Source organism: Panthera leo, chromosome F3 (genome assembly GCF_018350215.1).
Source record: "Panthera leo isolate Ple1 chromosome F3, P.leo_Ple1_pat1.1, whole genome shotgun sequence".
NCBI lineage: Eukaryota > Metazoa > Chordata > Mammalia > Carnivora > Felidae > Panthera > Panthera leo.
Window position 1 is genome coordinate 44,568,287 of NC_056696.1, and position 24,466 is coordinate 44,592,752.

General features: G+C 44.8%; 1 protein-coding gene across 9 annotated transcripts in view; it reads left to right on the top strand.

The window, feature by feature from the left end:
* The window catches only part of SRGAP2 (SLIT-ROBO Rho GTPase activating protein 2), a 233,808-nt gene that overhangs the window by 148,079 nt on the left and 61,263 nt on the right, over positions 1–24,466 (top strand). For 8 of the 9 annotated variants that reach the window (XM_042925631.1, XM_042925632.1, XM_042925633.1 and 5 more), the window contains exons 5-7: positions 6,906–6,968; positions 15,458–15,673; positions 16,297–16,425. In XM_042925631.1, the coding sequence (XP_042781565.1) occupies positions 6,906–6,968; positions 15,458–15,673; positions 16,297–16,425 (408 nt within the window). Of the gene's footprint in view, positions 1–3,591; positions 3,611–6,905; positions 6,969–15,457; positions 15,674–16,296; positions 16,426–24,466 lie in introns of those variants that run through there. The other variant, XM_042925638.1, reaches the window with a different exon arrangement.

The following is a 24,466-nucleotide window of genomic DNA, read 5'->3' on the forward strand; positions in this document are numbered from 1 at the left end:
GAAATGGCTTTCAGAAACAAGTGCCCTGGAGGAGAAAGCCCCTGGATTTCATTGAACCAGAACTTGGTAATGGGCAGTCTTTGACTTTGCTGACCCAGGCGGTAGGGGGCTCCTACGTCCCGACATTTAATTTATGACCCCAATTGAACGAAGTCCCAGTTGCACAGTTGAGAAGGATTTTTTCTCTTTAATCTTCCTGAAGGGATAAAAAGTAATTCTATCCTCCTTATTTTCCTTCTATACCACCTCTCTACCCCCCTCCCCCCCTCCCCCAATTTCCTCCTTTTGGCTCAACACCTCTTTGTTCCCTTCTCAGGAAAACTGCATATTTCTCAGAGTCATTGTTACCTTGGTTCTTACTGACACCACGGAGAATAGATGGTGCGGCAGCAGGCATAAGGAAAAGCAAAGATTCTTCTTCCCTGTATGTTGCTAGAGCTCTTCCATCTGAGAGATTTAGCTGCATCCCTGCCTGGGGATTAGCTTCCGGGACCTTCCCAGTTCCACACATCATGATCATTAATGTGTTCCGAGGACACATAAGGAGCACAGGGTGGTAGAAAGACCGCTCAAGTCTGTGTTAAGAGGACTGGATTCTAATATAAGAAGAGCTTTCTTGAGCATCCTAAGTGCTAGGTTCTGTTTGAAGGACTTTACCTGGATTATCTCATTATTACCCTGTTTTGCAGATGTGGAAACTAAGGCACGGGGCAGTTGTAGTTTACCCAAGGTCATGCGATCACGTAGTGGAAGGATTCAAATCCCGCCCCACCCAGAGCCTGCATGTTTCTTCACCCTCTTCCAGTATGGCATGTGGTCCTAGACAGGATACCAAACAGCTGTGTGATCCTGGAAAAGCCATTTCACCTTTTTTGCGCTCAACTGTGAGGGAGCATATGTGGGCAACTTCTGATGTTTCCGCTTTTAATAATCTGCATGAAGAGAAGGCAACTGTATATTTTTTTTCTTGTTGTTATGTGAAAGCACAGCGTTTAAGCTAAAACTTGATCTAATTGATTCAACGGCTTGTTACTTCATGTCTCCTATACACAAAGCAGTGGGCCAGGCACCACGGGAGACAGAGAGGTGCTTCAAAAATTGTAATCTAGTTTTTGTTGTTGTTTAGTCTAAGTAATCCAGATAATTAAACGAGAATCTAATTGAGAAACCAGTTGTGTTAGAAGGCGAATTCGGAGACAGGTATTGAGTCTCAGACTATCAGGTTTTGGACATTTTCTTCTAAGTTATGACTCTTGTCACTGGCAGCGCTTAACCAGACCAGTTCACTTCGAAGTCAAGGAGCCACTGGTGAGATTGGTTTTTACAGGTGCTGACAAGCTCAAGAGATTCTTTGAAAGTGGAATGTGCCCACTTTGGGAGTCACTTATAATGAAGCAATGTCATTATAACCTGAAATATCTATTATCACTTAGAAAGGCAAATTCAAAGAAAAGGGATATGCTGTATAATAGCTAGATTTTTTTTTTTTTTTTGAAATCGGATTTCTGCTCTGGCACGCTAGATCATCTAGCTTGCTCTGGGGTTAGGTTGAAGTGCGGAAACCTCTTTGCTGAGATAGAAAAAAAATACTGATCTTGAATAGAAAACTGGCTTAAGAAATTCCATTTCTAATAATGCCTTTGAGACTGCAAGAATTGTGTTCTGATAGTTATGGTAATCTGACATCAGATTAATGTCCATCTTTCTCAGTGGATTGTAAATTTTAAACTGTTTTGTATACTGCCGTATTCCCAGTCAAACCACAAGTGCTTCACACATAATAGGCCTTCTCTAAATATTTTGCCAACAGACTCTTTATTGCTCACTCCTTGAAATCCAGCATTTCCCCCTCGCCAAGATCTAGGAATTGAACTTGCTTCCCGACACCCGATCGGCCACCTTGAGAGGGCGAGTCATTTAGTGCTTGTCTTGGTTGGTGGGCTCCAGTCCCTGACCCACTATTTTCTTTATTAATTCTACAATTACAGCGTACCCAGTCATTTTAAACCTGTGTATAAAGATTCATTAATGAGTTGTAAACTGCACTTAGTGAGTTATGACTAACGTAAAAAAAAAAAAAAAAAAAAACAGGAGAGAAGAGAAAAGAGTAGGCATGAGCAGAGTGCACTGCGCATAATAAGTACTTTTATTGTAGACACACTATGATGTACTGGATTGCAACTTTAAAAATGTGCATTTTGAAATCCCGGTCTACCCTGTCTTTAGAAGGCAAAAGCACTTTAAGTGTCCCTCTTATGCCAGCTCCCAGCCTACCTCTCTGTAAAAGTTCTGCAATTCAATATATTTTGTATTTTATACTACCTTGGGCTCCCCAGAGTATTAAGTCGTAACTGGAGCACAGCCTTCCTGGAGCCCTCGCGTGGTATCTTAATGAGCGCATGCCGAGTACAAAGAGTCCCTCTGCATATACACAAGTGTTGCGGCCGGGGGAGAAATCTAGACATCATTTCTGAGCTCTCACCTCCGGGATCACCACCCTCCCTCGCCCACAACTTCACACGGCACCACTTGTTTAGATGGGCTGAGGCGGGTAGGGGAGAGGCCAGACAGTGTCCACCGTCCCCTGCCACCGGACCCACTGCCAAACACCCACTCCTTTTACCCCTGTCCTCCCCACCGATAGCATTTCAGGCCAAGCTCCAGCCCATGAAACTTGGCCTCTTTGAAGTGCCGAACGAGTGCCCCTGAAACTATCACTGTGCATCTGGTGGCACTCCTCCTGCTGCCAGAGCTTTGTATAGGGTTCATGTCCCTTTCCTCTGAAACCCGTGAATGTAAATTCAGTTTTAAACTGGATCTTTTAACGGTTGGCCTCAGAAATATCTTTGGGGGTGGGGGTGCCAGCACTGGCGAAGGGAGATACGTGCCCTTGAAAATTGGATTCTTTTTTGGAAAACTGCTGACACGGGCTAATCGGCAGAGAGCTAAATGACCCTACTGTTTCTACCTGCTGACAGGCTAAGCCTTGGGATGGGGCCGAAATTAGCTCTCACCACATGGCAGAGGCATGCCTTCCTCTTTTTTTCTTTCATACAAACGGGGTGATTTTGTGCCTGTCAAATAATACGGCTTTGTGGTGTAGATGTAGAATAGATGGAATAGGCCACGAACAATGGCCCACCCACCCCACTATTTGCGAAGCAAAACAGCTACAGACAAGGTAAGAGGTAATCTCCCGGGATGAGGACCAGTTTGAAAGCCCTTTCATCCTGTGCATTCTTTGGGAAATGCTAATAGACAAAGCCATCCAAGCTCAGGAGATGCATCCATCCAAAGAAGAGTGACCAGCCTTAGCGTCAGGCAGCCCAAGACCGAGTAGCCTCTTTCTTGTTCCTTTGCATTTCTGCCGCTGTCCCCTTTCTTTGAGTGAGGTGGCTTTGGAAGATTCCAGTCTTGGGGAAATGCGGCTGTGCGTTTCGTTTGTGTCATCCAGTGCTGTTCTCTGTTGGAAAAGGAGGATTCCCTGCCCATTTTGTAAATGCACAGCTGGCAGGAGCTGTAGCAATCTCACTGCCTTCCGGATCAGCTCCACCCCAGCAGCAGGCAGAGTGGGGGCCCCGGGAAACACGCTCTGGCTGGCGCAGTTGTGGTGAGTTTCAAAATAAAAGATCCCCGCCTAAGACACCATTGCACTTCCTATCCCATGGAACCCGCATTGTTAACTGTGCCACATCTCTATTCTAAATTTAGGCATCTTATTTTTTTTCCAGGCAAAGATTACTATGCAAACATTTAAGAGAAAAACTTTGCCCAAAGTAATTTTTCCCCTCGACTTCTATTTGGTTTCCTGCAATGTTTAGATGACTCATTCTCTTCCAAGAAATTTTAAAGAAAAGAGATGCAGGCTGTGTGATAGGGCACAAAGACTGCTCTGTAAAGTCTCTTTTTCTTCCCTGCCTAGAAACCCGTTGCATGTTTTTAGGAGGGAACGGAAGAGCCCTGCAGACTTCATTCTCATCAGGTTTTGTTGTTCCCAGGATTAAATGTCCCTTTTGTCTTTGGGTGGGGCCCCCTTGTAGCTTCCCAGCTACAACCCTTCCACAGTGGCCGGCCAGCACGGAAGCCCTTCCTGGCACGCTGGGGCCACGCTGTCCCCACGCTGTCCCCAGAGGCACACAGTGAAGGTTTCCGAAACAGAGAATGGGTGGCCTTTGAGCATCCGAGAGAGGAGAGGGAAGCACTGGCTAGTTCCTGACTCTCTACTTGTGTCAGAATTGTTCCTGATTGCCAGGGGCTCTCTTGGACACTTTGACTGGGCTAGCTTCACGTGTGTTCCCAGCCCAGCCCTCAGCCACAGGGAGCCGTAAGTCAGAATCCGCTTCGGCAGCCTGTTCAAATAAACAGGGATAATAGTTGAGTCGGTCCTTTTCCAACTAATCGGTACACGAAAGGAAACATCTGCCTGGGCTTAATTGCTTTTTTATTGGTTATGCTTTTGTCCCCTCCTCCCTTCCCCTCCCCCCCTCCTCCTGCGGCTAAGTTATTTAAGTCATGGGCGAGCAACAGGGTAGAGGAATGGGAGCTTTCTCCAGGAACCTCTACCATTTAAACACAAGGAGGCAGTAAGGGAGGATGGGTGGCTGACAAGGGAGTTGGTTTGGAGGCCAGAGGGCAGGGTGTTTGGAAGTGATACTCGTGGTCACTTCCTGGCCTTGTTGCTGACTCTGGGGCTGGTTGGTGAGTCATTTTGCCTCACTTCACCTCCTTGGATCTCTGCTGCTTCAGCGGAGCTCAGCTCCCTTCATGATGGGAAGGAGAGGCTGGTATGTGAGATTCTAGATGAAAGGCATTTCCTCTTGTGGCTTCTTCCAGTGGTTGAGGGCATTGAATGAGAGACATTTGGGAATGGTAAATTTAAGACTGGCAAGATACGCCCGAAGCCATCCATTTTGTAGAGCGTCTCAGTCCCGAAGGGGAACTCGCTCACCATCTCCTACTGTGCGGAATGAAGCCAACCAACCATACCCTGAAGTGGGCAATGGTTGAATCTAACGTGGACTCAAGAAGCCAGGCAAAAGATCGTGAAGAATCATAGAATGGCAGAGGTTAGGAAGGGCCTTAGGATGTGTTAGCCTTTCATTTTATGGAAAGGAAAAGAGAGGCCCAGAGAGAGATTAATCGTGTTGTTCAAAGTTATCTTCTTGATGGTGGAGGAGCCAGGAGTAGGGGAATCTTGTGATTGCTCATTCAGGGCTCCTTCCGCCCATTTCCACACAGCCAGGTGTAATGAGTCCGGTGTAGCCGCCACAAAGGTCACACATGTTATATTCCATAATTAATTCCTTCGTAGAAAATGGCAAAGCATTAAAGAGAAATGAAAATGGCTCATTACGATCAAAAGGACTACCAATCACAACAGGACATCATGTCAACTTGTCAAGAGGAAAAAAGTGAAGCAACATGCACATGTGCTTCTGGTGCATCAATGAGTAGTCTTCGACTCAGCAATGTTACTTCTAGGAGAAAATAATGAAAGGTGTGCGCAAAGCTTATGCACAAAGTAACTGAATACAGTGTGTTTTATCATAAAAATTTATAAGCAAAGTAAATGTCCAAGAATAGGAGCTACGTCAATATAATCTTTTATAATTTTCTGGAAGAATAACACGTAGGGAACTATTTATAACATTTATTTAAGTGAATAAGTTAAGTTCCAGTGTGTATAATGCAACCCCCATTTCACGAAAATCATACCAAAAAGATTTGAAAAATAAAGTCTAGAGGGGTGATTTCTTAGTGGTAGGAATTAAGTTACTTTTTCTTTTTTGATGTTTTCTACAGTTTTCTTTTGTGTGTGTGTATTTTTTGTTTTTCCAGTGTTCTTATTAATTACAATACATATACTCCTTTTGTAATCAGGAAAAAAATGGTTTTATAATCATACATCTTGAAAAAGCAAGATCATAAAGGACTATGTTTCTGACATGCAAGAACTCTTCCTTTCTTTGCCCGGGAGCTGAGCGGTGCCATGGGTAGTATTCTTCCTTTTGTTAGAAGGTCACTGTTGGTATCTGATTTGTAGGAAAGAAATAGAGTTGGCAGAAGATAAAATGAGGGCTTCCCCTCATGACCCAGTGATGCCAATCAGTGTTTTAGCCCCTGCTCCCTTGGGCTCGGCAAAAAAAAACCAAAAACAAAACCAAAAAAAAAAACCACTCAGTATAGAAGGCGTGGCTCTTTTTTCCTTCCTGCTTCTTCATTCTTCCTTATTTCTGCTATTCCATCTGGGTGGTGAGATGCCAGCCCTCAATGGCAGCAGCAAAGAACCCAAGAGCCACTGCCACTTAGGATTGGCCGGTTGGAGACCCCTTAACATCCATTATCAGGATTGAGGAGCGTTAGCTAATCTGCACACCAGAGTCATTACTGGGGTACTACTGCCCTGGGGGGTTGGGGTAGAAGTAAATCAAATAAGACAAATAACCCCTTCCTGCTGGGAGGTCTTTAGTCAGGTACTTTGAAGTCCTTGGATGTTTATATGCTTCTTTCTCTCTCATCCTATTTCATATCTGACTTGCATCCAGGAAGTCTTGATTCTCAGGAAGGCTCGACTGCAAGTCTCAGAGAAACAATAGTTGCTAGTTAGGAGGTGGCTTTTAGGCCTGCCCTTTGGAGACCAATCGAAAAATCAAAGCCTCTACCCACTTGGCCTCCACATGATTGCCTTAGCTAGGCTATAGAAGGGGCGCATTTCATTTTATTAAAACTCTTTGAGTAATCTGACCGTAATTGGGTCGGATCGGAGTGGTTATCTGATTTGCTGGATTAAATAATGGGCCTTAATTGAGTCTGTGTTAGTTGTAGAGCCAGTGTTGCTCTTGCCTTTGTCGCCCCTCCACCCTCCTTCTATTTCCCTATTAACCTTCATTCCTCTTTCCTTGCAGAGTAAAGAAGTCGGCCAGCAGCTCCAAGATGATTTGATGAAGGTCCTGAATGAGCTCTACTCGGTAAATCATATGGGTGCCTGGCTCTTTAACAAGCAGAGGGAAGCAGCATTTGGCAGCTTGTGGCCATGGTCACATCAGCAACAGAACTGAGCTGAGGTTGAGGGCAGTGCATGGTCCCCATTGGGGGTGACTCCACCCATTTCTTTCTTCACACTCTTACTTTCAAATCTGAGTGAGCCAAAACAACACTCTCAGAATCAGATCCCTCCTTGGCTGCACGAACTAACTCTGCCTTCGTGGGGGCATCATCGCCAGAGACCAGCCAAGGCCTCTCATCAGTACAACTGACTCCCATTAGCAGCAAACCAGGAACCCCAAACCTAATGGCAAAGAACATAGTGTGCATCGTACCATTAATATGTGTCTGTTGGAAAGGACTTGATGTGCAAGGTTTTGCATCAGTTCTTGCATTGATCTATGGGTTTGAGACCAGAGCGGGTGCTCTAGAGGGAAGCACAGAGGCCTAAATGCCCCCAATCTAAGGGGCCGATTCAGGCAGAGAGAGCTTTGCACCGACTCCCCGGGGTTTTATAAAGGCCAAACCTCAGTGAAGAGGCAGGCTTCAGGTTTGGAGAAGAAAATACAATCTGTTTTGAAATGACTGGCACTTTAGGCACATGATGCCTGTGGCTGATGCATTTCTTCATGCACTGGAAGGTGGTGGTGGTTTTCTCCCTAGCCGTGTTTAGTTAAATATAATTAGAACACATATGCACACCAAGGAAATTCCTGTTGCCGTACAAGGAATATTTTGATTATACAGCTAAAGCCTTTCAAGGCCCCCTTCTTCAGCTGGCCTGTGCCCGGCCTTTGCTGTCAGTCTCTGGGGTTGCCCCCATCCTGTTGGGAAGGTGAAATTGATTTCCTGTGTTTACTTGCTTATTCACTGCATTTTCTTTCTTTCTTTCTTTCTTTCTTTCTTTCTTTCTTTCTTTTCTTTCTTTCTCTTTCTTTCTTTCTTTCTTTCTTTCTTTCTTTTCCTTCCTTCCTTTTTTCTTTTTCTTTTCCTTCCTCTTTCTTTCTTTCTTTCTTTCTTTCTTTCTTTCTTTCTTTCTAATTTACAGGAAGACAGGCAGTGGTGACATGCATCACAGACATTTGGGATCAGAGAATTCCATGTTCTTGATCCAAAAGCCTAGGTGTGGCCATTTTGTCATGGCAACTATTGAACAAGTAAATAGGATAGAGTAGTCATCAGACTGGTCTCCAGTGACGCTCAGTTTGTTTGGAATTCTGCTGTGTGACCCTTCTGCTCTGAAGGAGAGCAGATAGATGGTACTCTTTGGTTCAACTCCCAAGTTTTCATTTCTTTCAAGTGCAGTTAAAGCTCTTTATAAAAACAGAAGCGTGTTGATGTGAACCATTTACAGACTAGATGTGTTTTCCTGAACCCTGTTGTCTTTGTAATGCTTTACTTCTGCTCTTTATTTTTAGAGCATCTTCTAGGCACCCTATTACTCCCATATCCTGGCAAAGAATTCACTAAGATAAAATTTGACACATTCAGTCATTATATGAATCTTTTTATTTTTTTGCAAGTATCTTGGGCCTCTGCTCTTTATTCTTTCTGGGGAGGCACAGGATGAACAAGCAACAAACCCCAAACTAGTTCAAACCCAGTTTGCTGCTTCTGCAGTGGGACTTGGGGTAGCGGTGAAAGAACAGTGTCTGAGGATCCATTGGCTTTGCTCGGAGTCCAAGATCTCCTAATATCCTATGATTTTTTAAAAATATTTAAATAAGGAAGGGGCACCTGGGTGGCTCAGTTGGTTGAGCATCCGACTTCAGCTCAGGCCATGATCTCACGGTTTGTGAGTTCTAGCCCCACGTCGGGCTCTGTGCTGACAGCTCGGAGCCTGGAGCCTGTCTCCCTCTCTCTCTCCGCCCCCCCCCCCCGCCCCTGTCTCTGTCTGTCTCTCAGAAATAAACATTTAAAATAATAAATACATAAATAAATAAATAAGGGAAAGGGCATAATTCATGCAGGAATGAGGAAGAAAACCAGAGAACTTGCCGCTCTGGTTTGAGGGGGCTGAACTGGCAACTTGGACTGTGGTCTTCAGGCAGTCCAGCATTGGCCAGTGCTTTCCTGCTCCACGCAGAGGTTAAAATCTCCCTGCTGGCATGCAAACTGAGAATTGGCTGGGCATGGAGTCTGTTGCCATGAGATGAATTGGTATACACTCTTTTTATTTTTATTTTATTATATTTGTTATTGAAGCATAGTTGATATACAATGTTATGTTGGTTTCAGGCATACAACATAGTGATTCAACAAATCTACACGTTATGCTGTGCTCACAAGTATGGCTACCATCTGTCACCATACAACACTATTATAATACCATTGATTGTATTCCCTATGCTGTACCTTTTATCCCTGGGTACACACTCTTTTAATTTGTCAATTTGGCCAAGGCCAAAATTAAAGTTTGTTCTTTTCCTCTAGCAGTGAGAAGGGAAGAAAGAGTAGAGAACACTGGAAAGTTCGAGGGAAACCAGAAGGGTCTAGTATAGTGATTTGCAAGCATGGTGATTTTTTTCTCCAGGGGGACATCTGGAAATGTCTGTAGACATTTTTGGTTGTCACAACTGGGGTAGGGGTGTGCTAGAGTTCATGATGCAACTAAAATCCTATAATGCATGGGGTAGCCCCCTGCAACAAAGAATTATCTTGCCTAATATGTCAATAGTACCAAGATTGAAAAACCTTCATCTAGTGACTAGAATCTTCTGAAGTAGGCAACCCAGATTCTACCTGATCTGCCACTAGTTATATGATCCTGGGGGATGTCCCAACCTCTATGACCCAGCTTTCCACATACTTCATATACTGACATCTCCAGTCATACTTTCAAAAATATTAGGCAGTAGTTAAGGGTCAAATAAGTTTGCAGATTCTATAGGCCATTAGCAAGTTCAGAGAACAGAATTATGAGTTTCTTCCTCTGTGGGGTGAGATAAGTATAGGACTGGCCCCAGTCAGGCACCATGGCATTAGGGTGACTGACTATCCCAGTTTTCCTAAGAATGAAGGGTTTTCAGGGGCATGAAACTTTGAGTGCTAAACCTAGGGAAGTCCTTGGTAAGCCAGGATGATTGGTCATCCTGCATGGGACGATGGTTTCATCAAGTAGTTACATGGCACTATTATATGCTGGCTTTGGGAAGCTACTTGCTGAATGTTCTCTATCCTCTGTCTGTCAGAGGAGTTAAGAGGAGAACAAAGGAGATCTTATAAGGAGGTTTCCCCTTATTTGCTTTTTGGGAAGGCAGGAAAGGGCCTCTTGTTTCAATGACCCTGTGGGCAATAGAAGTTATTTGTGGGCATGGAATAAAGGAAACCAGGGATATAAGGAACCCACCATATTCAGTACTCTCCTTAGCTTGCATCTCCCCTATTGCCCAAAATATTTCTTTTTAGGAGACTGATTACCCAAAGGTTTATAATTTAAGTACTTTTTAACCTTGATGATCCAAGGGGCAGGGCCTGAGTGTTCCCAAATAAAGATGCCTTTGGGCAAGAGGCCCAGAGTCACACCATAAGTGGCCAGCTGCCCCTCTGTACTTCCTCTTTTCTGCCTGAAGGACCTTTGATTTCCCTGACATGGCATTCTGTGCCAGGGGTTGCTTCCCACAGCTGCCATTCAGAGAGCAACCCTAGTGAGCATTCTCTTCCATGTATTTTTTCCTCCATAATGAATTGGCTAGTTTATAGGCTGTGGCATAAGTGGTTTTCATTTTCAGACCGGTGATCCAGGAATGCCTTTGAATTTGGGGCACACAGCTTCCCAAAGAACTCTGGAATTCTCTGCCTTGGTTGTATCTGGAAAAGCTCAGCAAGTGCCCACAGGAAGGAGGCTATGGCACTGAAGCCACATGGATTGGCTAAGTAGGAAGAGTCAAGTAAGCCCTAGAACTGAGAAAGCGAGAAGAGGTGTTGGGACACAGGGGCTGTTGTTACCCCAGATGTTTTATGCTTCTGTGCTCCCCCTGAATATATGACTCCTTGAGTTGGTGCTGGAGCTGTCTGCTGGCAGAGCCACTGCAGACTGGTATTTAGCACCTGCCCCCTTGAAGCCATGTCTGTTACTAGTCCCCCAACTCTACTTGACTGTTTGTCTCCAGCAGTAGGCACTAGGGATACAAAGACAAATAAGAAACATCCCTGAACTCAAGGCATTTAGTTTTAATAGAAGGGAGAAAAGTAAAGCAGCAAGTACAATATGAGGTGATAACTTTTGCATGTCTTTCCAGAGGAAGGGCACGAAGTTCGGCTCCTTAGAAAAGTATTTGAATTGAATCTTAATTGCCAAGAGCTCTTTATTGTTCTCTAAATGTTCCTTTTTTGCTGCATTCTGTTCTTGTTTCATGATACAATGTCTTTTAATTTTTCATTGATCTCTCTAGAGATATAATTGATTATTTTTGAAGCTTTTTCCCTTCTGTATACTTACTTTCTGTTCCCTCTAAATTGCTTGTTTTGGTCTTGGCCTTTCATATTAGATGTTTTCCTTAAATGTTTGGTAAGTTTTAGCTGCCTTCATATTTTAAAGTGAGGCAGTGTTGGGGCACCTGGGTGGCTCAGTTGGTTGAGCGTCCGATTGTTGATTTTGGCTCAGGTCCTGATCCCAGGGTCATGGGATCGAGCCCCACATCGGGCTCCACACTGAGCATGGAGTCTGCTTGGGATTCTCTCCTTTCTCTCTCTCTCTCTCTCTCTCTCTCTCTGTCTCTTTCTCTTTCTCTCTCTCTCTCTCTCTCTCTCTCTCTCTCTCTCTCTTTCTCTCTCTCTCTCTCTCTCTCTCTCTCTCTCTCTCTCTCTCTCAATTCCTCTCTGCCCTACTCCCCCATTCGCATGCATACTCTCTCTCTCTCTCTAAAATTAAATAAAAATTTAAAGAAAAAGCAAGGCATTGAAAAGCTGGTTGGAAGTTCTGGTTAATTAAACTTAACCTTTCCTCCCAACTAATCCAGCTCTCATCCTATTCAGAGGAAGACACTGGTGCCTAGTGGCTAGGAATGTGGATTTTGTGATCTGACTGAGGTGTGTCCTTGGGGAAGCCCTGATAACCAGTATTACTAGGTCTTTTATCTTGGATGGTCAGATTCCCTAGACAAGGCTTTTCTGACCTCCTGCCTATGTCTGAGGTCTGAGTTATGAAGAGGCTGAGGCCATTACAATATTCAGTATAGAATTTTCAGTGATCCTCCTGTTTTAAGTTCAGTACCCCTGTCCTCAGCTGAGCCCAGTGTTCCCAATCCATAGATTCCCTATAAAAATAAGCCTCTAGTCCTTCACTGTGGAGGGGAAGGAGTTGAAATCTGATAGTCCAGTGATTCTTGGGCTTCCAGCAGTTTCTCTTGTTTTAGCTTCACCTTCATCTCACTGCCACCAGTTCCCTAGAGCTTCTTTGATATAAGTCTGGTTGCTTCTTGGTTCTGCCTACTTTTGGTTTAAGGTTTGGTAGATATTTACTATTTGCCTCCCTGCTTTTTATGTGTTGCTTTCATTCTTTTTGTTTTCCTCAGTTTATATCTAAAATAATAATAATAATAATAATAATAATAATAATAGTAACTCTTTTTTATGATTTTAGTGTGGCTTGGAGAGAAAGCATGAATTAAAGTTAAGGCATGAATTAAGATTTAGTTTTTTTGAAGTAAAGTGAATTCTCTTCATAGAACTGAGAATTTAGACTTCTGAGTTTTTTCCCTAGTTTGTATTTGCCTCACTATGTATATATTTCTCCAAGTCCTATCTTGACTTCCCTATTTCTTCAATTGTTTTGGCATCACTTATTCAAGCTTTGGCCTCTGGATACCTCAGTTTTGCGTTAAGTTGAAAGATACTAGTTATACTTCTTCCATATTTCCACAAAGGAGAGATTTAGTGTCATTAAGTCATTGGGGCAACCACATTGATTGTAAAACTACTACTGTGTAGATGACGTATTTCCCAACTGTGGAGAAGAGAAGAAAACACAAAAGAAGAAGTGATGCTTACTCTTAAGAATTCATAGTTTCTTAGATGAGGTAGTATTTTACTCTTTTAAAGAGAGTTCTTCAGGGGCGCCTGGGTGACTCAGTCAGTTAAACATCCAACTCTTGATTTCAGCTCAGGTAATTACCTCACGGTTCTGAGTTCAAGCCCCACATTGAGCTCTACGCTGACAGCACAGAGCCTGCTTGGGATTCTCTCTCCCCTCCTGGTGCTGTCTCTCTCTTTCTCTCTGAAAATAAATAAGCTTTTAAAAAAGAGAGAGTTCTTTGGTGGAAAGGAGCAATATAAATCATTGATTTTTATTATTATTCATAGTGTTTCCTCTTTATTTATCATGCATCTTCAGGAAATGGAAAACTGCTTTCTTAAAAATCATTCATTTTTGTAACTGTTCATTCAAGCTGTTGAATCCATACTCAGATGAAAAGAAAGAAAATGTGGTCTCCTGAATACCCTTCTTCAGACAGGATAACAGATGCCTCTTCCTCACTTCTTAGTCAGCCTGGAATCTGGAAGACCGTTTGAATTACTTAGAAAGGCTTTTAATGCTACCAGTTAAATATCAGTTCTCCTGTGTAGAGAATATACAGAGTTGATCTTATTATGGGAAGTGATGTCAGGTCCAAAATAAGGTGAAGCTGATTTAAGATACTCTGTATCCAAAATGAGACCTTTAAACTCTAATGTACTTTGATTTTGTCAATGCCCCAATATTCTTTATTCTTTCCACCACCTCTAGCTGATTCTAAAGAATCAGTACATCCATAAGGTCCTTCTAACCCAGGGTTTCTCAGCCTTGGCACCATGGACATTTTGGGCCAGACAACTTTGTTGTGGGGGCTGTCCTGTGCCTACGGTGTTTAGCAGCCTCCTGGCTTCTACCCACTGGATGCCAGTAGCAAGCTCCCAAGTGGTGACAATCAAAAATGCCTCCAGATTAGCCCCCAGTTGAGACCACTGCTCTAATATGAAGCCATTAATAAAACCAGCTCCTCTTTGTAAACCTGCCTTGACTGAACTTAACCTTTCCTCCCAACTAATCCAGCTCTGGTCCTGTTCCGAGGAAGACACGGGGGCCTAATGGCTAAGAATGTGGACTTGGTGATCTGACAGACCTGGGTTTGAATCCTGATTCTGCCATTTACTAGCTGTGTGTCCTGGGCTGGGATAGTTTGTCTCCTTCAGCCTTGGTTTCCCCATATTTACAAGTGGAAATAATCGCATCTTTCACAGAGTTGTTGTAAGGGTTAAGTGAGAAAACACGCATAAAGCCTCTGACACACAGCACGTACTAATAAGTAAGTGCTAGAGGTTATTATCAATATAATACCCATACTCTCCTCTGTTGTTCACTCTGCACCCCCTGCCCCCACACATATGCACCCAGCTACCACACTCTGTTTCTCCCTCTCAAGGAAATCGCACGGCACCAAAATGTCAGCACTCTTGAACTTCAGCTTGCTTAGTTGCAATCAGCGCCTTTAATTCCTAGATAGGAGCTAGAGGCCCCTGTGTGGGAACAGAGAGCTCCAGCAGGGAAGAGTGGGCACCTTGTGGCTGGAAGTATGTTTGGGAGGAAACACACACAGGTCCTAGGCTTCCTGGCCTCCTCATTAAGAAAAGAGATTGGACTCCCAGACGGTTGCTTCGACGGGGAATTTGAAAACGATATTTCTCTCCTTTTATATATTCCTTCCTGTGGCAGCTCTCGTTTCACCTGATGCGGGTTTTATTCCTTCTTAGGCTCTTACCTGAATTATTGTGTGGGTTTATAGTCTTCTTAGGGTTGTTTTCTAGACCACAGGGTGGCTATAAGGATGAAATGAGAAGACGGGTGTGTAGCACTCAGCACAGAGCCAAACGTATACTAAACGCTCAGTAAATGATAACTGCCATTATTATTGCTGCTGCTGTTCTGGTTCCCGTGAGAAAGGGTGTTCGATCTTCACGAAGCAGACCAGACTGACCCCTAGAATGCTAGAGCAGGAGAAAGAGCTTTTGGAGCCTGTCTCCTTCCGTATTTTGTATCTGAAATGTCCAAAAAGCAGACTACTCCACAGGCAGTGCTGCCTTCTTCAGGGTTCCTAACCAGCCAGGGAAAGGGCTTTGCTCTAGGGATCTGAGTGGTGGTGGTGTTTCCTGCGTGCTTGGTGTTGTGAGACGGCTAAGCAATACAAATTACTTAGCCAATATAAAGGAGTAATGATTACAAGTGTTAATAAATAGAAGTGAATAATAGATGATGGGAGACGCGAAGTCATTTTAATAATAAGACATATTGGCTCAGTTCAAGTGCTGCTTTCCTGTGCTTTGGAGTGGTCTTTAATATACAATGTTTGCTGAACCGAACACTTAAGAATTTTTCCCTTAAGGGTATGAGGGTATTGCTTCATGTGGGACATGAATCTGAATCTGTCAGTCTGTAAGGCAGAACTTGACCCCGTTGGCTTGACCTCTGGGGGTGGGGGCGGGGGGTGTCTTGCAGGTCATGAAGACATATCACATGTACAATGCCGACAGCATCAGTGCTCAGAGCAAACTAAAGGAGGCAGAGAAGCAGGAGGAGAAGCAAATTGGAAAATCGGTAAAGCAGGAAGACCGGCAGACCCCACGCTCCCCTGACTCCTCATCCAACGTCCGCATCGAGGAGAAGCATGTCCGGAGGAGCTCGGTGAAGAAGATTGAGAAAATGAAGGAGAAGGTACGTGTGCTTCAGCAGCTTAGGGGCTGGGGACGAGCACTGTGGAAGTCAGGACCGATAGGAGTTTTCCAGTAGGTGCTGTGAAGAACAGAACAAGGTAACTCCGGTTCCTTTAGGGCCTAACAGCCGAAAGTCAGTCCTTGCTGTCTGCCCTGGAAGAAATTCTGGATACTGGAAGAACTTGGGCCCGGGGCGGAGGGCTCCTAGTTCTTCACCTGTAGCAGATTCACCAGAAACCATAGAAACCTTTCCCAAACCTTTCCCAAACCTGGCAGAGGGACTGCACATCTAGGGTTTGGCTTCACATGTCCTGTATTCAGGGGCAGAGGTAGTGACACCTTCTTCTGGACGGTGGCACAAGGATAGAGGATGGTATTTGCAGATAGAACCAAAGTGGGACATGTGTCTAAAGTAGGGAGCCCCATTAACCTTTCCTGGATTGATCTACATTATGCCCTCGAATCTCATTAAACAGAATTAGAACCCAATTTAAGGCAGACAGCGCGTAGGGAGTAGCAGCACAATTGTGGTTCTCGAATGTACTGTCCTTTCATCTTTTAGAGAACAATCTCCCCTTTTAAAAAAAAAAAAAAAGCAGAATTGAACTTTTGTTCTCTTTTCAGCGCCAAGCCAAGTATACAGAAAATAAGTTGAAGGCCATTAAAGCCCGGAATGAATACTTGCTGGCTCTGGAGGCAACCAATGCATCTGTCTTCAAGTACTATATCCACGACCTGTCTGACCTTATTGATGTAAGTGCTTAAAGCTGGGGGTTCCAGGGCACCTTTTTCCTGGTTTTAGAGAACTGGTCAGGTGTTCGTTCCCCAGTCCTGTTGCCCCGGCATCTTGGAGCATTTGGAGAAGAATTACGAAGATAGTAGCCACAGCCCGTTAGGGGTTTTGCCATGTACCAGGTACCAGGTGAAGCCCTCTTTGTCTTTTTCAGGTCTTACTAGAATCCTGGGAGGAAGGCACTCTTGTCTCCACTTTTACAGTTTAAAATTCCGAGTTTAGATGACTTCCTCAGAGTCAGCTAATAAGTGACAGGGGCAAAATTTGTACCTAGGTCTGATTACTCAACTCATGCTCATAACTGCAATGCGCTTCTGTCTCCAGGGAAGACTCTCTCACATCAGCCACTTGCACATAGAAGTGAGTGGAAAGAGCTAAGGAGTTAGAATGCCGTGCCTTATATTTAGATGGCACTTAACGTCTCCCACTGCTATTTCACTTGATGGTCATATTGCCCTCTGGATCAGTGATACCACCTCCAATTTGAAGATTTAGGAAACTGGGGCTCAGGAGGCTTCCCTGCCCCCAGTTACACTGCAGATGAGGGTCCTGGTCGGGAAGGCATCCAGATGCCCCTGACATATGGCCCATTCTCTCTGATATGTGATACAAAGATGACGAGAGAAGTAGGTAGCTAGGCGCGTGTGTTTTGCTTGGGGCGGGCACGAGGGATACGCTTTGTGTCTTTGGCCTCATGGGTCAGCCTTGGCCAGTCTCTCCTGCTGCTTTTCCTCGCACTTCATGGTTGAGTCTTGCAGTCTCTCCCACCCGCAGCCTCCCATCTGGCCCAGTTCCCGAGCCAGTCCTGACCGTAGCTGCATAAATACACCCTTGCCTCCAGTCTTTAAAGTGGAGGGCCTAGAGCCGGCTGGCTTAGTGTCAGCGGCCCAGCCTCCTGGCCTTCAGGTACACGGGGCTGGCCTTCTCTCTGAGGCCTGATACTTGCCTCTAGCTCTTAGCGGGCAGCCACTGGGCTTTACCAGCTTCTGGCCACCCCCTGCACACTCGTTCGCCTGACGTGGTTTCCCGGCGCATGAACCTACCACACTCTACCACACCACGTAGGGTCTGGTCTAAGATTCAGGTCATCCCGGCCTTGTCACTGAACTGTTTTGGAACTCTGCCTTGCTCCCTTCTCCCCGACCTCTCTGGCAAACAGAACTAGACTAGATCATTGGTACTTAAATCTGGCCTTACATGCTTGGGTAACTTTTCTAAATTAGTTCCTTCAGGGGCTCCTGGGTGGCTCACTCAGGTAAGCATCTGACTCTTGGTTTCAGCTTAGATCGTGATCTTGCAGTTTTGTGAGTTTGAGCCCCGCATCAGGCTCTGTGCTGACAGCATAGAGCCTCCCTCTCTCTGTGCCCTCTCCCGCTCGGGCTGCTCTGTCTCTCTCAAAGTAAATAAACAAACTTTAAAAAAAATAAGTAAATAAATAAAATCGTTCCTTCAGCTGGGGATTTTTGATGCAGTAGATTTCAGCCTCTTAATGCCCTGAGTGTCATTGTCTTACTGGGTAAGTGGAGCCCTGATCCCTGCTCAGGCACCGCTTTGTTCTCTTTGCTTGTTGAAGCCAATCTGAACACTGTCCTTCAGCGGAGGTCAGAGCCCTAAACAAGATCCTTTCTTCTCCTGAGAGGAATGGCTCTTCTCTGTTGGGGCAGATGCCTGTTCTCAGCACAAGGAAGAGAATCCTTTCTTATGCTCCATTTCTACTATGTATCTCGCGTTTGGTGAAAAAAAAAATCAGGCTATGCAGTCCATCACACCTCTTCCTCTGGTTTGTCCTTTCCTCTTTCTTTGGCCCTCGGGGCACCTTTCCCACCCCTTTCACCAAAATGCTGACCTCAGGGGGAGAGAGGGCCCTACTGCTGTGTCAGTCATGAGCTTTGCAGCCCATAGACTCTCTAGCAGATGTAAGTAGGTGTTTTAAAATCAGTCGAAGTAGCAAGCTCTTTTGCACCTTTTTCTCATTTAACAAGAAGAAGAAGAAAGGTATGTTAAGAGCCTATCTTCCTGGGATGTGGTATGGGGTCTCATGAAAAAGAACCCTACCAGCCTCCTCAGTGCTCAGCCAAGGTGTGGGTGTAGGCTACTGTGGCATTCTGGGCCACTCAGTAAAGCGCTCTGGTTTTGTTTTGTTTGTTGTTTGTTTTGCTTTTGTTTTTTGCCTAAGGTGAGGACAGATGTATTACTCTTTTTTTTTTTGTAAAGCTGATAACATTCTGCTCAGTAAATATTTCTTTGGAATGAGGCTATGTGCTTACCATCAAAAATAATTTTTGCCCTAGAGGTATTCATAGACATACGAAGAAATAATTTCCGTGTAACTGGCTTATTGCAACACTAAGCACAGGGGGCTTACCTAGGACAGTGGTTTTCAAACTGTAGGCCATGAACCATTAGGGGAAGTCATGAAATGACTTTTATGGGTTGAACTAGGAATAGAATAGAATAGAATAGAATAGAATAGAATAGAATAGAATGGAATAGAATAGAAAGGAAAATAAAATATCTTGGTACATCATACTAGTAAGGTTAAGTTTTATTTTGTGAAGCTGTTACGTTAGGGGTGTGTGTGTGTGTGTGTGTGTGTGTGTGTGTGTGTGTGTGACAGGATAAGATGTATTTCTTACTGTGAGTTGAAAGTTAAAAAAAGTTTGAGTCACTGCACTAAGAGCAGAGGAAAGTGTCTTAGTCTCCTCTATAAGTTCCCTGAGGGCAGGAAACAAGTCTCTTTGCCTTAATATATACACCAGGCCACCTGGCTGGCTCAGTTGGAGGAGCATGCAGCTCTTGATCTTGGGGTTGTGAGTTGAAGCCCCGCATTGGGTGTAGAGATTACTTAAATAAGTAAATAAAAACTTTAAAGAAAATACCTTACCGTATAAACATATACAAGGTGTGCTTAATATATAGCTGAACACATTGTATATTCGTTGAAGGAAGAAAGAAATAGAGGAGGAAGAAGGTAATTTCCTAAGGCACGATTTGTTTTTCCTTTTTGTGCCTTTTAATACTGTTTGAAGATATAGTTTACATTCAGTGCCTGAACTTAAGTGTTACAGTTTCAAGAGTTCTGATAAATTCAAACATCCTGTAACCTACATCTCTATGAAGATATAGAATATTTCCGTCACCTCAAAAAGTTCCTCTTTTCTCTTCCCAGTTAGGCCTTCACCCCAGAGCAGCCACTGTTTTGAGTTCTTTCACCATAAATTAGTTTTGCCTTCTGTAACACTCCACAAAGATGGGATTTTACAGTATATACTTTTTGTATCTGGCCTTTTTTGCCCAGCATGATGTTTCTGAGTGTCATCCCTCCTAGTACATATTATTAGTAGTTCTTTCTTTCTTTCTTTCTTTCTTTCTTTCTTTCTTATAGCATGTGTGAGCTGGGGCTAGGGGCAGAGAGAGAGGGAGAGAATCTTAGGCAGGCTCCACACTCAGGGCAGAGCCTGACGCGGGGCTTGATCTCATGACCCTGGGATCATGACCTGAGCCGAAATCAAGAGTGGGACGTCAACTGACTGAGCCACCCAGGCGCCCCCTCGGTAGTTTTCTAGACGATCCATGCAATAAAAACGGTCCAAAGGATGATTTGGCAGTAAGCCAACAGTTAGGGCGTGAGTGAGTAGGGAGCCTGGGTATCTTAATGTTCTGACCTTCACAGTTTCTAGAGCTTGCTTTAAGACATGGGAGGACTCGCAAGCCAGTCTCTTGCCATCTGTGTTATGTGCACCATGCTGCCTCCTTCCTGGTGGTGCGCAAGTGCAATGTGTGCTGAAAGCATCGAGGACAAGTGAAAAGAAGTTATTTTTGTCGGTGCCAGTGCATTGACACAAGGACTAGCCTCTGACTTCGTTTTATAATATAGTAAGATTTCAACTGAGACTGTAGAAGTCCGCACGAGGCATCTGAAACACACCAGGAAAACCTTGACTTCAAGCCAAAAAGGCATTCTGAGCTGACCTACAGTCTAAGAACTGTAGGCTCACTGGGAATGTGGCTTTCCTCCCCCGTACTCCTGTGGCTTTCCCAACCCAGGAGCAGACGGATGAATGAAGAACAGGGCGTTGTCCTCGTGCGTAAGCCGGAGGGTTGTGAGTGCTAAGTACGCGGGGAGAGAATCTGTGACACCGTGTGCACCCAAGTTGGACACGAGACAACTCAGCTTTCTTAGTAGGAAATCTTATAAATGGCATTTATTTTTCTCTTCTGTGTGACCTTGAAGAGGCTGTTATGAAACACCCATGTTTCTTTTCTAGGCCTTCTCTAGAGCCTCTGGGTGAGGACATGAACTAGAAAAGGGTTAATGAGCTGTCAACTCAAGTCATCACACATCTGGATAGGCTATCATTAAATTCTTATAAAAATTTGATTTCCCCTGAGAGAGTTTTCATCAAACATTTATATAACCCAGCAATGGCCAGGGGAGCTCGGCATGGCCACAGAACTCATCAGAAGCCACCGAAAGCATACTTTGTCCCCATTGTGAGAAAACTAATGTGCTGCCTCTACTCACTATTCTATTCTCCCAGGAACAGAGATGAAATATTCAAATCTCGTTTACCTAACCTTGCCAGAAATTGCTTCTTTGCTAAAGCCTCAGTTTCTGGCTGTCACCCTTGTGGAGATTTGTGGATAGCCAAGGCTCTGGAAAACCTATTCCAAATCTCCCTGGCTTGGCTGGAGGCATAGAGGAGCCAGAGGGCACACTGTGAGTCAGACCCCCACTCTCTGGCACAGAGAAGCTATAGAACAGTTACATAAATGAGGCAGCAGGCAGCCTTGCATAGGCCATACAGAGTGAGCAAAACAATGGGCTTCAGTGGCCACATCTACCCACTTGACGTAGGGTGTTCAGCCTAAATGGATTATTTCCCGAAAGGCTAGAATCTGTACTCCTGGCATCAGTCAGTCACCTGCTGTTTATCAAATGCCTACTGTGAACAAGGTTTCGTGGTAAGGGATACAAAGAAGGAATGACACTGGTCAGGCCCTCTTTGAGGCTTGCCTTCTGGTTGGGGTGATATGAGATGGCAAGTCACAGAGTGAGGGAGTGTGTTCTGTGTCACGTGAGGGCTGCAGATGAGTGTGGTTCTGAGTGGGGGCCAAGGTCAATATATGCCAGGGTTGCAGGGCTGGCTGGCTTCCCAGAGGCTGGGAATTTCATTTGGATCTTGAAGACTGGGTCCATTTCCAACAAGTGAGAAGAATGGGAAATATGTCAAGGGGAGAAAATGCTGGGGAAAGGGCAGAGGTCAGGGGTTTGGGAATCTTGGTGATTGATGTTCAAGTGGCTGCGTGGTGCCAGATACATGTAAATGCAGTGCCTGTTATCAGCCTCACAACAACCTACAAGGCCGGTGTTGTCCCCATTGGAGGTTGAGAGAGGCTACATTGCTTGCTGGCCATCACATAGCTGATTTGAGGCCTGCTGTTTTCCAGTTCTCTTCCCTAAGCGGGTGTATGTCATTGGTTAGAGCAGAAGAAAGAAAAGCAAGAAAATAGAGGGAGGTGATGTTGATGGTCAGACTGAAGACAGATTGCCATTTGTGCTGGCCATTGGCCTTGCTTAACTTCGCTGAGCGTCACCTGTCTAGCCTGGGAAATTAAGATAATGCCAACCTCGTCGGGGTTATTAGGATTAAGATGTAGAATGCACATGAAGCACTGAGGACACATCTGGTATACAGTAAGCATACTTAGTAAAATAGAGGCATTTTTAAATTTCCAAATTAAGGAAGGTGGACTTCACTTTAGAAAAAAATAAAAGCTTGTGTAGCTTTTATTCTTCAGCAGGGGAGTGGCATAACAAAAGCCACGTTTGAAGACAGTGAAGCAGACAGCACTGGTATAAGATAAGGGTATGAATCAAGGCAAAGGTAGAGAAAATGGAGAGGAAAGTGGGGTGACCAAAAATATGTAAAGGCTATGAGGGGTGCCCTGCCTCCCCCTAATTCTCTTCTGTATACAAAGCTCCCCACTGGCCGGGCGCCTGGGTGGCTCAGTCAGTTGAGTGTCCAACTTCGGCTCAGGTCATGATCTCGTGGTCTGTGGGTTCGAGCCCCGTGTCGGGCTCTGTGCTGACGGCTCAGAGCCTGGAGCCTGCTTCCGATTCTGTGTCTCCCTCTCTCTCTGCCCCTCCCCCGCTCATGCTCTGTCTTTCTCTCTCTCTGTCAAAAATAAATAAACATTAAAAAAAAATTTTTTTTTTAAGTAACAACAAAGCTCCCCACTGGCTCAGCCCTGGGGGCAGTGTTACTTCTGCTCATAGATTTACAGGCATCCAGTTCATCATCGGCATCTGCGCAGAGCTAGTCAGGAAGGTTTACAAGTTCAAGGGCAGCCTGGGTAGACCAGCAGCCTCTTTCGGAGGAGGAAGGGCCCGTGCACGTGAAGTCTGCCAATCAGCTGCCTTTGTCTTGCTTCCATTTGCTTTTCCCTCCCAACTGAGGTTCCATCCTCCGCCTTTAGTTAAGCTGTCACTGTTGTTCTTCCGCTGCAGCCAGGCACCTGCCAGAGCCTGTTGGCACTGACCCAGAGCCTAGCCCAACAGGCACTCTATTGCTAAGCTCCTTGTCAGATATGAGGAGGAGGAGGGCCGTCACATGCTTTTCATTCCCCAATCGTGGCTGCTCCCAATGTGAACGTGATGAGGGGAAAAGCTAGGTGAAGTTCATTTGATGCCTGCCCGTGGAATGAAACAGCAGTCAGGCAGATGGTCTACTCTATCCCTGGATTCTTCTCTCATGTTTCTTCTCAGGTTCTGGATCTCAGAGCTGCTTAAGCAATCGAGGGGATAATGGATGGCCAAGGAATTTGGATGTCTGGGTCCTTTGGGAGGGATGGGGAATGTTGTCATAGAGTTACAGAATGCCATTGCTGAAGAGGGCCTTAGGGATTATAATCAGTCCAGGTATTTTCAGACTTTGTCTCTAGCAGAATTCTTTCTTCAAACTAGACCTCATCCCAGTATATTAGGTAGATAAAAGAGCAAAGCTGGTTTGGCTGAACCAGAGATGGGAGGCTCCCAGTTGTACTATTTGCTGCCCAATATCCCCTTCTCAGGGGCAGCCTGAGCAGTGCCATAGAACCTTACAGCTGTGGTGTGCAGCTTAAAAACCACTGGCCTGGCCAAATCTGTTCCTTTTACAGCCAAGGAAACAGGTTCAGGGTTGGGGAGTGGCTTTGCCAAGGTTGCTTGACTTCCTGTCCAGTGCTGCTTTTTTTTTTTTTTTTTTTTTAATATTGCCTCTCTCATACCATTTTTTCCTCCCATTTTACCCTAGAAAATCAGAATCCTTCACATGATCTGAATTTTCCCAGTAAGACTTATGCTTAGAAATGATTGGTCTTGGAACTCCTGGGTGGCTTAGTCGATTAAGCATCTGCGTCTTGATTTTGGCTCAGGTCATGATCTCACGGTTCATGGGTTTGAGCCCCATGTCTGGCTCTGTGCTACAGTAGGGAGCCTCCTTGGGATTCTCTCTTTCAGTCTCTGTGTGCTCCTCCCCAACTCGTGCTCTCTCTCTCTCTCTCAAAATAAACTTAGAAAAGAAAAAAGAAATTTTGGTCTTATAAATATTATTTCTGTTGGGCAGGAGCTTTAGTGCAGAAATCCGAGGCTGCAGCTGAGGCCCGTCTTAGAATGGGCGTTGGTGGGGGTGATAACCGACAGAGTCTGCCCCCCATTCTTTTATTTGCCCCCGAGAGTTCAGAGTTTCCGTAAATGACCTGCTCTTGCAACACTTGGGATTTGTGAACCTTGAATGCCGAAATGGCCTGGCTTGGTTCATGTGTAGTGACTTGACCACAGTGACCCTCAGGGAGAGGCAGGCAATATTTTTGTCGTTGAATTTTGTTATAATGGTATCCCCAGAGAAACCCTAAAATGGAAGAGGATTCCCTTTAACTCTCAGCTCTTCTCATGTTTACTGAGTAGCCAGCCGTGCGCAGCACATGATTAAATAATCTCATCCTATCCTATCCTTCTGA